This window comes from Melanerpes formicivorus, unplaced genomic scaffold (assembly GCF_026170545.1).
Source record: "Melanerpes formicivorus ecotype bairdi unplaced genomic scaffold, bMelFor1.0.p_v2 SCAF_1, whole genome shotgun sequence".
Taxonomy (NCBI): Eukaryota; Metazoa; Chordata; class Aves; order Piciformes; family Picidae; genus Melanerpes; species Melanerpes formicivorus.
Window position 1 is genome coordinate 30879617 of NW_027142353.1, and position 14672 is coordinate 30894288.

At 44.1% G+C, this 14672-nt stretch overlaps 1 protein-coding gene across 1 annotated transcript in view; it reads right to left on the reverse strand.

The window, feature by feature from the left end:
* The window catches only part of TMEM131 (transmembrane protein 131), a 136331-nt gene extending 124827 nt beyond the window's left edge, over nt 1-11504 (reverse strand). The window contains exon 1 of the mRNA XM_068139069.1: nt 11316-11504. Coding sequence (XP_067995170.1) covers nt 11316-11466 — 151 coding nt within the window. The 5' untranslated portion in view covers nt 11467-11504. The remainder of the gene's footprint in view (nt 1-11315) is intronic.
* Between the last annotated feature and the right edge of the window lie 3168 nt (nt 11505-14672).

Genomic DNA, 14672 nt, shown 5'->3' on the forward strand with positions numbered 1-14672 from the left:
ACCAGCCTCCAAGGTACTGCTCAAACCACTGCTGGGAATAAACAAAACCCAAACATCCTGCAGTTTATGTAGTTGCCTAGATAGTTCTTATCGACAAATTCCACCCGCAAATACTTGCACAGCATTTTGATGTAAACTACTGATTCATTAAGACTTTTCCTGTATTGCTAAATGAATTCATATTTATTCACAAGCTTTGGATAATCAGTTTTTAGTATTACTTAACGTACTATATCCAAAGCCCGAAATTCCTGAGTAGAAGCAGATGTCATGAAAAATAGCCAATTTCTTTACTTCAGTATCACTATTTTCTATTGTATTCAATCTGAGACAGACATTTTCAGTCTGCAGTTATCTATTATGAAAATAAAGTCACATCAGACTTTGCTGAAGCCATGCAATTTCACACTGGGGAAACTACCTTGAGATGTTTCCAACAGAATATGCCTCTAAAGAAAGTTTTAATTTTTCAAAAACTAAAATTCCTTCTGTAAAAACCTCTTTGAGAACATCCCAGTTAGGCTTTTCTTCACGACTGCCTTCCTCTACAAGGACCCTATTCTATTTCCTATCAATGGATCCAAAAAGGAATGTTGAAGAACAACGTGTATATCAGAGGTTTAGTGGAAACAAATTATTGAAATCAGTACCACACTTGACTACAACTTTGTCTCCTATTCTATCACCACTCCCCCAGTGACTTATTCTGCTGAATAACATTATTATCTGTATTTCTTGACCTAAACAACTTCTAAAAAGAGAACTGTAACCAAGGATGGTTTGTGCTTAATTAACCTTGAGTTTAGTTAACATTAAAAAGTATGTGCACATTGTTACACAAAATCTCTACAGTCTCACACAGATATCAAAACAGACTTCTTTAGGAAGAATAGCTAATGGATACATTGATCAAATAACTTCAAAAAAACAAACATGCTGTATTCAAGTCAGCTAAACAGTTCTATTAAATAACATTTTGTAACTTCACCCAGTGCATAGAGGGAATGGTTAGGTACAGTTTCCACTAAATTTCATTCAGGTATCCTAAACAGCCTAAGGCAAAGCAGCCTAAGGCAAAGCAGCCTAAGGCAAAGCAGCCTAAGGTTAAACAGCCTTCCCCTGGCATCAGGACCTGTTCCCTCAAAAAAAAAGAGGAGGGTAATTGTTATTGGTGATTCCCTTCTGAGGGGAATGGAGGGCCCTATATGTCAGCCTGACCCATCTCATAGGGAACTCTGTTGTCTGCCAGGAGCCCAAGTTAATGATGTTACCAGAAGGCTGCCTAGACTGGTGCAGTCCTCTGACTACTACCCTTTACTAGTTATGCAGTTAGGGAATGATGATGTTGCAACCAGAACTCCCAGGGCTATCAAAGATGACTTCAGGGCCCTGGGAGACCTGGTTGAGGGGTCAGGGGCACAAATAATTTTTCCATCAATACCCTTAGCCTCAGGAGGGAATACCATAAGGAACAGGACAGCAGCTATAGTTAACAAGTGGCTTAGAGGCTGGTGCAGTCAAAAGAATTTTGGGTTTTTTGATATTGGGAAACTTTCTACTGTACCAGGCCAGCTGGCAACAGATGGAGTACATCTGTCCCAGAGGAGGGGAAAGGTCACAGTATATGAGAATGGCCTGTCCCCCAAAGGTAAAAAGATCCTGGGAAGGGAATTGGCAGGTCTCATTGACAGGGCTTTAAACTAGTTTCAAAGGGGGAAGGGGCTGAAACTAGTCGCCTCAGGCAAGAGTCTAGGGGCGACAAGCTAGAGTCGGAGGTGAAACCGGCAGCCCAGCTGAAGTGCATGTACACTAATGCACAAAGCATGGGTAACAAACAAGAGGAGCTGGAAGCCTTGTTGCAGCAGGAAAGTTATGGTGTAGTTGCCATCACAGAGACGTGGTGGGATGACTCACATGACTGGAGCGCTGCAATTGACGGCTACAGGCTCTTCAGGAGAGACAGGCAAGGAAGAAGGGGTGGAGGGGTGGCCCTGTACATCAGGAAGGCACTAGATGCCATTGAGATGGAGATTAGGGACGATCGGGTTGAATGCTTGTGGGTAAGAATTAGAGGGAAGACCGGCAGGGCAGACACCCTGGTTGGAGTCTGTTATAGACCACCCAACCAGGAGGAAGATGTTGATGAAGCATTCTATAGGCAGCTTAGGGCCGTCTCAAGATCTCCAGACCTTGTTCTCATGGGTGACTTCAACCTGCCTAACATCTGCTGGGATCTCAACACAGCAGAGAGGAGACAGTCTAGGAGATTCTTAGAATGCATGGATGACAGCTTCTTATCCCAGGTGCTGTGAGAGCCTACCAGGGGCAAGGCTATGCTTGACCTCCTCTTCACCAACAGGGAAGGGCTGGTGGGTGATGTGGTGGTCGGAGGGTGTTTGGGGTCCAGTGACCACAAGATAATTGAATTCTCGGTTTTTGGTCAAGCTAAGAGGGGCAGCAAGAAGACCTCCACTCTGGACTTCCGGAGGGTAGACTTCAGGTTACTCAAGGAACTAATTCAGAGGGTTCCTTGGGATAAAGCCCTTAATAATACAGGGGTCCAGGAGAGCTGGACATACTTCAAGGAAGAATTGTTGAAGGCTCAGGGACAGGCTGTGCCAATGTAACGGAAGATGAGCCGCCAGGGCAGACGGCCAGCCTGGATGGTTAATGAACTTTTAATGGAACTACGGGAAAAAAAGAGGGTGAGGGTGTATCATCTTTGGCCAAGCCACTCTCCATCATTTTTCAGCAGTCCTGGCTCTCTGGAGAGGTCCCAGATGACTGGAAGCTGGCCAACGTTGTGCCCCTCCACAAGAAGGGCCGGTTGGATAAGCCAGGGAATTATAGGCCTGTCAGCCTGACCTCAGTGCCAGGCAAGATTATGGAACAGGTCATCCTGAGTGCAATCACACAGCACTTACAGGATGGCCAAGGGATCAGGCCTAGCCAGCATGGATTTAGGAAGGGCAGGTCCTGCCTGACCAACCTGATCTCCTTCTATGATCAGGTAACCCGCCTGGTGGATGTAGGCAGGCCTGTTGGTGTAGTCTACCTGGACCTCAGCAAGGCCTTTGACACTGTTCCCCCACAGCAAACTCCTGGCCAAGCTGTCAGCCCATGGCTTGGACGGGAGCACACTGCGATGGGTTAGGAACTGGCTAGATGGCCGAGCCCAGAGAGTGGTGGTGAATGGTGCCACATCCACCTGGCAGCCAGTCACTAGTGGTGTGCCCCAAGGATCAGTGTTGGGCCCCATGCTCTTTAACATCTTTATTGATGATCTGGATGAGGGCATTGAGTCCATCATCAGTAAATTTGCAGATGACACCAAGCTGGGGGCAGGAGTTGATCTGCTGGAGGGTAGAGAGGCTCTGCAGAGGGACCTTGACAGGCTGGACAGATGGGCAGAATCCAACAGCATGAGATTTAACACATCCAAGTGCCGGGTTCTGCACATTGGCCACAGCAACCCCATGCAGAGCTACAGGCTGTGGTCAGAGTGGCTGGAGAGCAGCCAGGCAGAGAGGGACCTGGGGGTACTTGTCGATGGCAGGCTGAAAATGAGCCTGCAGTGTGCCCAGGCAGCCAAGAGGGCCAATGGCATCCTGGCCTGCATGAAGGACAGTGTGGCCAGCAGGAGCAGGGAGGTCATTCTGCCCCTGTACACTGCACTGGTTAGGCCACACCTTGAGTCCTGTGTCCAGTTCTGGGCCCCTCAGTTTAGGAAGGATGTTGACTTGCTGGAACGAGTCCAGAGAAGGGCAATGAAGTTGGTGAGGGGTTTGGAACACAAGCCCTTTGAGGAAACACTGAGGGAGCTGGGGTTGCTCAGCCTGGAGAAGAGGAGACTCAGGGATGACCTTGTCACTCTCTACAACTACCTGAAGGGAAGTTGTAGACAGGCGGATGATGGTCTCTTCTCCCAGGCAGCCAGTACCAGAACAAGAGGACACAGTCTCAGGCTGCACCAGGGGAGGTTTAGGATGGATGTTAGGAAGAAGTTCTATACAGAAAGAGTGATTGCCCATTGGAATGGGCTGCCTGGGCAGGTGGTGGAGTCACCATCATTGGAGGTGTTCAGGAGGAGACTTGATGGGGTACTTGGTGCCATGGGTTAGCTGTTTGGGTGGGTTGGATTGGTTGATGGTTTGGATGCAATGATCTTGAAGGTCTCTTCCAACCTGGTTTGGTTTATTCTAAATAAAGTTTATTCTAAATCACATTCATTAACTTCTTAAGGGCTGCTGTGCAGACTTAAACCAATAAATCAGTAACTCCTTTATAACTCCATTTTTTCTCAGATGGCTCTCTATTGCTGTGCATGTCAGGCAGTAGGAAGGCAGATATTAAAAATGCCTCTATGATAGTCTTAGTGAGAAGATAGGTAGGTGTAGCAATAAAATCTCCAACTAGAGTAAAACTCCTTGTTCTTTAATTCCTTTTCAGAGAGTAAATTACACTGCAATCTTTCAGCAATTTGCTATTTCCCCATTACACTCAAGGTTTCTGAAAAGAGCATGAATGCACACAATTTTGGTTTAGTACCTTTAATATTTCAGAGCATGAGCTATCCAAGCCTGTTTATCAGAAAAGGTTTTGAAACCATTACATGCAGATGATGCATCACGTCTTTGCTACAGTCAGTACGTTACTAATTATTCTATGTAGACAATTCAGAAAACAGAAATACAAAACATTCCTGCATCACATGTTGAAGATTTACCAGCTGTCTCTAACAAACCCCTATCTGACACAGGATTATTTTTTGCCTGTATTTATGACTAGAAAGATAAATATCTCTCCTTTAACTCTTATGGTCATCAGTTCCTTTGGTTTCTTAAATACGTCATCTACATTTTCAGTTTACAAGCTTTACAAAATGGGCAAAAGGGAGTTGATGGCAAGAATTACTGCCTTTGAATCCACAGTTGTTGTAATAATTCCTTCATATAAGAAAGGTGGGTGACTGTGTGCAAACTAAAGTTAAACTATGTTCCTATTTCCAAATTAACAACTTGCACTACTAATGCCAAAAAACATAAGTAAAAATAAAGGATTTTCCAGCAATGTACTGAAATACTCCCTATGCAAGAAGAAATTCTGAATCCTCTATCTTAGTATTAGTAATGAAAAATGTTGAAATGCTAACACAAATTTTTAGCAAAACCAGAGAATATTTTTCAAATAACTGTAGTTTAAATCCAAATTTCACAACTACCACAGGTAAATGTATTGAAGCAATTGCTTCCCAAATAATAATCCAGTGTGCTTGCCTTTTGGAACTACAGAGTAACATAAGTTGGTGACCCCAGAATTCTTCAGCCCAGCCACCTGGTCAGAACAGGTCAAGTTAGAGCAGGTCACACAAGGTGTTATCCAGTCCAGTTTTTGTACCTCTACTTATCACCATCTAGAGTGCAGATTTACTTCAAATGCTGTTTTTTAGAGAGAGAAAAAAAAAAAAAAGGAAAAAGAAAAAAGACACCTTGCAGCTGCTGTTAAGACTGGCAAAGTCAGAGGCACCACACTGGATAGCAGTTGCTAGCAAGAGGAATAAAAATTACCTTTATTGATTTTTAATCTTGATAAATCCACAAACACAAAACAAACTGGTTCTAACCTGTGACTCAGTCACAGAACTTTTACTGTTAGTTATGTGCACAGCATCCACCATTCACCGTCAAACTCACAGGCAGTTTACCAAGTTTACAGTTTGATAGATTCTTATAAACTTAGTAAAACACACCATGGAACTATAACATTACCTCTTCAGGAAGAGCAAAATTGAGTGGGTTTTGAAATAAAGTGACACACAAATGTCAAAGCTGAAATTTTAACATGCACAAAAGTATATGAATGGCTCAAAGTAATCCATATTGCATTACTGACAATCAATCACAAAAATTACAACAAAAAGCTTTAAATAATGTCTACAGGCTTCTGCAAGCTTCAGAAAGGCTTCATCATGTTAGGCACTACAGAATTACCTTCAACAGTCTACAATCCAAGGCCCTAAACTACAGCACACTATCCTTCAAACACCTCCACAGGTGAGGGTACCTCAGTCTGCCTCATCCATGCAATACAAATGGACACTGACAAGGAAGAAAGAATGCAGAGGAGGGAACAGCAAACATTTCAAGATTACACAGGATGTCATGGAGAACATGGGGTCACAACTTCCTGCCCATTGCATTACAACTTCTCCATGCCCAATCCAAGCACATGGTTAATATTTATCATTCAAGAAAGCAAAGTCATAGTGCCCTCCCATACTAAGTACATAAGCTCACCCATACTAAGTTTCAATACCACAGTGAGATAGCATGATCAGTTTTTACTCACTGTATTTTCATAGTATCAACAAGATTGGAAGAGACCTCAAAGATCATCAAGTCCAACCTGTCACCACAGACCTCATGACTAGACCATGGCACCAAGTGCCATGTCCAATCCTCACACTGTTCATGATTTTGATGTGCTACTTCAGCTGCAAAATGTTTTCAGTTGCATCAAAGTCATTCTTTCTGAATAACACTTTGGTTTAAGTCAGGGTAAAAGCATTAGCATTAAAATGGTAGTGTGCTATATATTAGTTCTGACAGCAGGATACAACAAACAAGCGGTACATGCAAAGAGGCTTTTTTATAATGCTGTTTTAAACAATATTTCCCTCTCACATCACCTTCCAGCATTAGTTTACTCATACAAAATATCCTGGATTTCCATTTTAGATACTGGTAAAAAGCAAAAAAGGAAACCCTAACTGCCTGAAATTAGGTGGAATGACAGAACCAGAACTCTAGCGCCCCAGTGCACTGTTCCAATGACAATACCTCCTTTCATGTACTCCATGATTATTTTACCTATCATTTAGGCACAGTAACTATCTTAGTTTCTGAGATGTTAGCAAAGAAAATGTCAATTTTTGGGAAAAAAACCACAACATTCTGCACTTTCACTGATCTACCTGATATGAGGACATAGCTGTTTAAATTATCTTTTTTGCCTTTTCCACCACTAAGATGTAACTTTAAAAGTAACAGTTAGAGACTGAATCTAGCCTAAATATCAGCCTTGCTTTAATTATGAGGTAACAGAACTATCAAAATAATCTCAGTATGCTTTCAATCAACTGGACAAATAAAAAGCAAATTCACTGTTGTATAAAATGAAGGGGGTTTCAAATATAAATGAATATAAATACAAGAAAAAAACATGCTGCTGTTAAAGCTTTGTCTTCAAAACATTTTACTGACCATGGGGTTTATGGCATTAATATGGCTTTCTTCAAGCTGAAACCCAAAAGGCTGTTTTGTATGGCCCCTCTCTCAAGCAATTAAAACAAAACAACCAAACCAAAAAAAAAAAAAAACCACAAACAAAACAAAACCAACCAAACATCAAAGAAAACAAAACTTAAACTAGAAAAACTGCACACATCCTCTAATATAAACCAAAAGTTGTCCATCACCTGTGCAGCTACACAGAACACGATAATTATAGTAGGAAAGAACAAGCCTACAAAAAGACTGAAAATTGTATGTATCTGCAAAAGAAACTATTTTTGACCCTCATAAATAGCAGGAGGCTGTTTGAGACTGAATAGTTTTTTTCCCCCTGCATGTCATCCTTTCGCTATGGGTTCACAGATTTCCTAATTGAAAACAAAGAAACAAACAACAAATTTTACAGCCTTCTCAGTCTTACTCATTCATTAGAAATATATGGGCACTGAGGACTTTGCTAGACATAAAAAAAGTCACACATCAGTGTTTGATCTGAAATTGATGTTTCAGGTGCACATGCATCAGATGCCAGATACTTTCCTCAAGTTCTATTTCTCTAGCACAGAATGTACAGCAATATCACTGTTACCCATGGCATTGATGTACTGCTGGCATACACAAAGGATTTCAGTTTTGCTTTTTGTTCTTACATAAATGGCAAAGGTGTTTATGTTACATTTTTAACTTCAAACTTTCTAACTAAGACTGGGGACTAGAAGCAGTCATGTCAATCTGGAATACTCCAGCACCAATTTTGTTTCTACCCATGACAGCTCCATAAAGAGCTGCTTGCGCGAAGCTAACCTTTCCCTTCTGTACATCAGCTCCATCTTTCTCCCAGTTTCTCCTCATGTACATTCAAGGTAAGAAGAAAAATATGTCCTTCAACCTTCATTTTCCACTTTGTAATACTGTGCTCTATTCTTCTCTCCTATCATTTTATCTATGCAAGAGCTTCTGTTTTACTTTTCTGTAGCAACTCCTCTGGAATACATACCTACACTGTGCCTCACTAGTCATCAACTCAGCAGCACAGAAATAGTACATTAGCAAAAATGCACCAGCTCAGTTTTAATCCTTGTCCACTGCTTCACTCCTGCAGCTGCAATGAAAGATGTATGTCCACATTTGGGAGATAGAAAGGAATTATTTATTTTTTTGACTGTGCCTTACTGTGTATGTTTACCTTGACAACTTGGTGGAAGCTAAGGAGCTGAGGGACAGAGCCTAAAACACCCACCCCTCCTTTCCCTCTGAGATCTCTTTCATTTTGGCCTAAAGGTCTGCTATCCAAGCAGGTCTTTCCTCTCCTACCTTCACTTATTACCTCTTAGAATCTGGCACTTTGACTGTAATTTAAGAGAATGGGACTGGATGTTACAAGTCACTTTTGACTTTGCCTTAAAACTTCACTGATGACACGGAAGCCTTTAGAAAAGGACGGTCCTGTCTAACCAATCTGATCACATTCTATGACTAGGTGACCCACCTGGTAGACGATGGGAGGGCTGTGGATGTGGTCCACTTACACTTCAGCAAAGCCTTTGACAGTCTCCCACCACATCCTCCTGGAAAAGCTGGCAGCCCATGGCTTGGGCAGGTGCACCCTTTGCCGGGTTAAAAACTGTCTGGATGACTGGGCACAGAGTGGTGTCCAGTGACCAGTGGTGTCCCCCAGGAATCAGTACTGGGCCCAGTCCTATTCAACATCTTTATTGATGACTTGGATAAGGGAAATCGAGTCCACCATTAGCAAATTGGTGGATGACACCAAGTTGGGGAGGAGTGTTGACCTGATGGAAGGTAGGAGGACACTTCAGAGAGACCTGGACAGGTTGGATCAATGGGCTGAGGCCAACAGTAGGAGGTTTAACAAGGCCAAGGGCAGGGTCCTACACTTCGGCCCCAATAACCCCATGCAGCACTACAGAATGGGGGATGAGTGGCTGGAGAGTGTCCTGCCAGAGAGGTATCTCAGAATTCTGGTTGGCAACCAGCTGAACATAAACCAGCAGTGTGCCCCAGTGGCAAGGAAGGCCAATGGCATCTTGGCTTGTATTGAGAATAGTGTGGCCAGCAGGACTAGGGATATCATTCTGCCCCTGTATTTGGCATTGGTGAGGCCTCACTTCGAGTAGTGTGTGCAGTTCTGGGTCCCTCACTTCAAGAAAGATATTGAGGTGCTAGAGGGAGTCCAGAGGAAAGTGGCAAGACTGGTGAAGGGACTGGGGGGAAAGTCTTAGGAGGAGAGGCTGAAGGAGCTGGGGTTGTTTAGCCTGGAAGAGACTCAGGGGGGGACCTTATCACACCCTGCAACTACCTAAAGGCAAGTTGTAGCAAAGTGTGGGCTTTTCTCCCAGGCAACTTGTGGCACAGACAAGAAGGCATAGCCTGAAGCTGCACCAGGGGAGGTTTAGGTTGAATGTTAGGAAGCACTTCCTCATGGAAAGGGTAATTAGACACTAAAATGGACTGCCCAGGGAGGTGGTGGAAAGGTGTTTAAGGGAAGTTTGTGGCACTTAGTGCAATGGTCTAGTCAATGTCGTGGTGTTAGGTCATAGGTTGCATTTGGTATCTCAGAGGTCTATTCCAGCATCAATAATTCCTTTATCCAGGCCATAAACCGGCATTGCACTCAGTGAAAGGAAGACTACAAGAGCAGTTTTCAACATGTGATCCACAAATACAGGTAATCAAGGAGTTCATAAAACATTATATGATTTAAAAAAAAACAAAAACGCAAAAACACCCCACAAAACACACACAAAAAACCCAACAACGAAACCAACAATCAAACAAACAAAAAGTTACAAGAAAAACTTAAAACAACAGACCAAAATTTATTTGTGAGCTTAAATGTACCACACAGAGATTACAGTCAAGCAGCAGAAAACTTGGGAATAAAATCAGCGTCAGAAATCAGAAAATACTGTAAAAAAATTAATGTCCTTTATAAGACTCAAACTCACTCGCTGAAAATGACAGAAATGTTGCTAGGGTAAGTTTTAAGCAATGGACAGTATTAACAGATGGAACTGGTATCAGTACAAAATTTTATCTTCTCAGGCATCATTTGGTCTAATACTTTTCAATCATCTTCCAATATACCCTCCTCCAGCACAACTTTCTTGAAAAGTAAATTCCCGTGTTAGCTGAAGTAAATCTCTTTCACCCACTTCTGTAATACATTACATTTATCTGCTGTTTTGTAACAAAGCCGCACTGTGACCATGCTTGAAAGCCGTTCACAGCAATGCTACAGAATATGCTTAGGTGTTTCATTTGGGGCTTTTTCCCCTTGTTAAACCACAATGAAAAGACAATGCACCAAAATCAGTCACCAGAAGTTTAAAAATCCCCGTCTGACTTTCACTAAGTTTGGAGAAACACCCCCGGCCTCGCGAAGGTGTCAGTCACCTGTCAAAAGTTCGGGAAGGCGAAGGTGGGGGGCTCGCTGTCACCTCTAAGTGTGTATTTCTGTCCGTTCCCAGGCAGGTCTGCCCGCCTGTTTGTCTTGGCTCGGTCTCCTGCTGGAAACCTGCCGCAGGGAAACCAGCTCAACACGAGAAAGCCTTTTTTAATTCTTTCCCCTCCCCTCTCCTTTTTAAAGGGCAGCTCCATCCCCGCCACTGTCAGGGAGAAGAAACTCCGTCAAGTTTGCCCCAACGTCAGCGACTGCCCCCCGCCGCCGACACACACATCCGTAGACCTGACGGCGCACCCTGGCAGACGCGGCGGGGTGGGGAAGACACAGGGCCAGCGGTTCCTGGCACAGCGAACAGCGGGACCCGACGGCCCCGGCGACGGGTAGGAGAGACGAGGCTAAGAATCTCATCATACCCATCCGCCCCCGAGATCATCCCCCACACACACGCGCCGCCACAAGCACCACCGGGGAGCGCGCGGGCCGCGGCCGCCAACAGCCCCGCAACAGCCAGAGGAGGAAGAGGAGGAAGAGGAGGAGGAGTTGGAGAGAAGGGGGTGGAAGGAAGGACAAGAAAGGAAGGGTAATCTGGGTCTCACCTTCATTCTCGGCCCGCGCCGTATGGAGGAGCAACGCCAGGGCGAAGCGCAGCGCCGCACCTCGCCAGTCAGCACCCCAGCTGCCTGCGCGAGGAAAATAGGAGCTGGAGCAGCCAGGCGGCACCGCCGCCGCCTCCCGCCGCGCCGTCATCGCGCTGCTGCAGCCGGTGCGGGTCCGTCGTGCCACCGGCCGGGCCGCGGCGCGCGCGCGGAGGAGCTCGGGGAGGGGCGGGACCGAGGGGGAGGGGAGGCACTGGAGGGCGGGCACCCCTCCTCGCGCAGCGTCTCGTGACACATGTGTCACGGATAGCCGTGGGAGGAGCGCAGGGATGGGAAAAAACATTCCGCGGGTGCGCGCGCGCACAGAGAGAGGCGCGTACCTGCTGCCGTCCCGCCCTCTGCCCGAGGGGGCGTGGTCACCAGGCGAGGGCGGAAGCAGGTGCCATATTAAGTGAGGGCAAGTAGCTTTTTGTTTCCTATCCGGGGCGGAGAGGGTAGGGAATGAAGTGGTTTGGTTTTCTTTAAATGTGACTTTAGGTTTTCGCTAGGTGCTGATTGCGCGCGATGGGGCCATTCCGCCTCTTTAGTTACTTCCCGGTGTCTGAAAGGGTGGGTGTGACGCTGTTACTGTTTCCTTACGGAGGGCAGTGGGGCTTCTGCTGCCCACATTCAAGATGGTGGTGGAAAGATTGTTGCTCGCCGGCCTTCGTTTCCGAGCGGACAACGGCGTCTCGGTGGGGGCGTTTTTCTCCATTGTTGTGTCTATTTTACGTGCTTTAGCTCCCCGCTCCGGAGTTGCGCTGCTGGAGGTCTAGGTTCCTGTGCAGTAGGGTCGTGGGTAGCCTTACCAGTGAGTGCACCAGTCATCCCAGTGCAAGGCTGAGCCTGTCCACGCAGCACTCTCACCATCAATAAAATAAGAGGACATAGAGATCTTGGATGCCAGAGGCGTAATGTGTGGTTCTGTGCTAGAACAAGGGTGCAAAACCACACGTTTGCCTCAGTGGAAGAACATACACTTGTTGCCATCCATTTCAGCGAGATGGGTGGCCAAAGGACCTCTATGAAACGGATAAAGCAAATCTGCAGGGTGTGTGGGGGGGGAAGGTGCATTGTTGCAAGCAAGGCAGCACTGGCAAATAGGTATGTTTCACCAGTGCTGAAAGGAGCTGTGATACCAGACGTGTAGCGTGGCAGGGTTGCCGATAATCTCTGTAAACTGCAGCCCTAACTTGCTCTGGGTATCAGCTGTCTGAGATCAGGGCTGGTAACAGCCAAAGTAATCTTAGATAAAACAGCAAAGGGAAAAGTCTGTAGTACAAATAGTCTCTGTTCACTGATGAACTGGCTTGATGTTTTAGAGTAGAAAGCTGTGTACACTCATCTTTCTTAGTCATTCATGATCAACATTTTACATTAGGTTTGAAGTGCTTGAACACATGGGTGAATCTCAACTATCATAACAAGTTTTCCATCCTGTAATAAATCCAGAGTTTCTAAGGGACTGACTAATGCACAACCTAACTGAAAATAGTAACATTCATATATGATCTTGCACAATCATAACATACACTGTTCTCTATTGTCAGAACACCCCAAAGACACCTTGAAGTTTTGGATACTGTTGTTTTTCTTGAACTATGGCTGCAGCATCAAGTAGGTTTATTTTCATGGGGGAAATAGAAAGTTCAAAACATTGGGCCAAGGCCTTCCCCAGCAACAGTGATTATTTCCTAAAGATGTGAGGAAACAAGTTAAAGCTTTCTGTGAAATTACTGTTTTTTCCAACCTGCATGATTTTTTGACCACTGCTTTGAAAAACCACATACATGATTCAGTGACTTAGGAGTATGAATCTGTTCCCAGTTTTCAGAACCACCCAAACCACAGTAAATACAAAGGCTGATCACCACTGTGAGCAGAAGCCTGCATGGTGATTTTTGTGGGGGGCAGATACATATATCAAAGAGCACAATCAAATCTAAATAACTCGGAAAGTAGTGTTTGCAGTCAGTGCTGCTTCTTTATTACAGTAAACCCTGTATGATTTTGATTTTGCTTTCTTAACTAAGCTTCTGCTGTACCCACATTACTTTGGGGAAAAGGAGTCAGCTATTTTTTATTTCTTGTATTTCAGCTGCAGTGTTGCACAACCAAACAGCCTGACTTTCTTGCTCTGGTTCATTCTGTAAAGCATCATACTCACTAAAATGAATGAGTACTCTAATGAAACTAAGATATACGGATGGCAAAATGTGCCTCAGAGTCAAAATGAAAAGGCCACGTGTGCTACTACTTAAAAAAAAACAAACAAACCCCCCCCACAAACCTGCAAGTCCTACCATTATGGTATGTAGGAATCTTAAACCTTACAGCATTAAAATTTGGGCAGTTTTTAATTGTTCAATATTCAGAACATACTTTTTAAAGATATTACTGGATGTGTAGAAAACAAATAGTTTGTACTACATATACTCCCTTTCATCTTTGTCCAGAACTCCCACTGTTTACTGTGCTGGGAAGAACAATACAATATGGTTCAGTGTCTGTAAATGATAAAGCAAAAAGCACTCTGTTAATTTATTTCTGCATTAATCTGGGTTGTATTATTTTGTAGATGTTTGGGGTTTTTTAAGTTGCTTGGTTTATGCATGCAGTGCATACAAATATTAACATTTGAATATTGTGGTATTGCTTGAACCTATTGAAGAGTTGGGGGGTTTTGTGCTTTTTTTTTTTTTAATTCTATGTTAGAATAAAACCCTTTTTATAATAAACTATGACAAGCCATAGTCTATAGATCTTATGGAAATGTATTTGAGCTCATAAACAGAAATTGCATGAGTACTTAGACACTGAAGTTCAACAGCTGACTTGTCCGATAAAGAAATGTCCTGTTCTACTGGAGAACACATCAGGTCTTTGAAATGGGAAACTGTACTCTGAATTCTGCATCCATTGTCAGCTTTTTTAGGGTGGTTGCATGGTTAACAGCACAAGAGGTGTGGTTGGTCTACTGTCAATGAAAAGGTGTAAAATATACCAAGCTAAGAAAAAATGGGGAGAGAGTAGGCTGCTGAATCATCCAAATAACTTTCCTGCTAATACAGACTTGCTTCTGGTAGCTTGATTATTAGTATTTTTCAAATTCTTTTTAAAATAACTACAAGAATCCCACCAGTGCCTCTGAAAAATTTGCACAAGCTCCACTCCTTACTGCCAACAAGATTCTTTGACGTTCGGCTTTTCCCCTCCCTCTCTTCATTTACTCCTCCTTGTTCCCATATGTATAAGCCCAAAGTGTTTCCTCCCCATCCTTAAGGTGTGCATTACTTAAATATTTGCTGGGTAGAGACA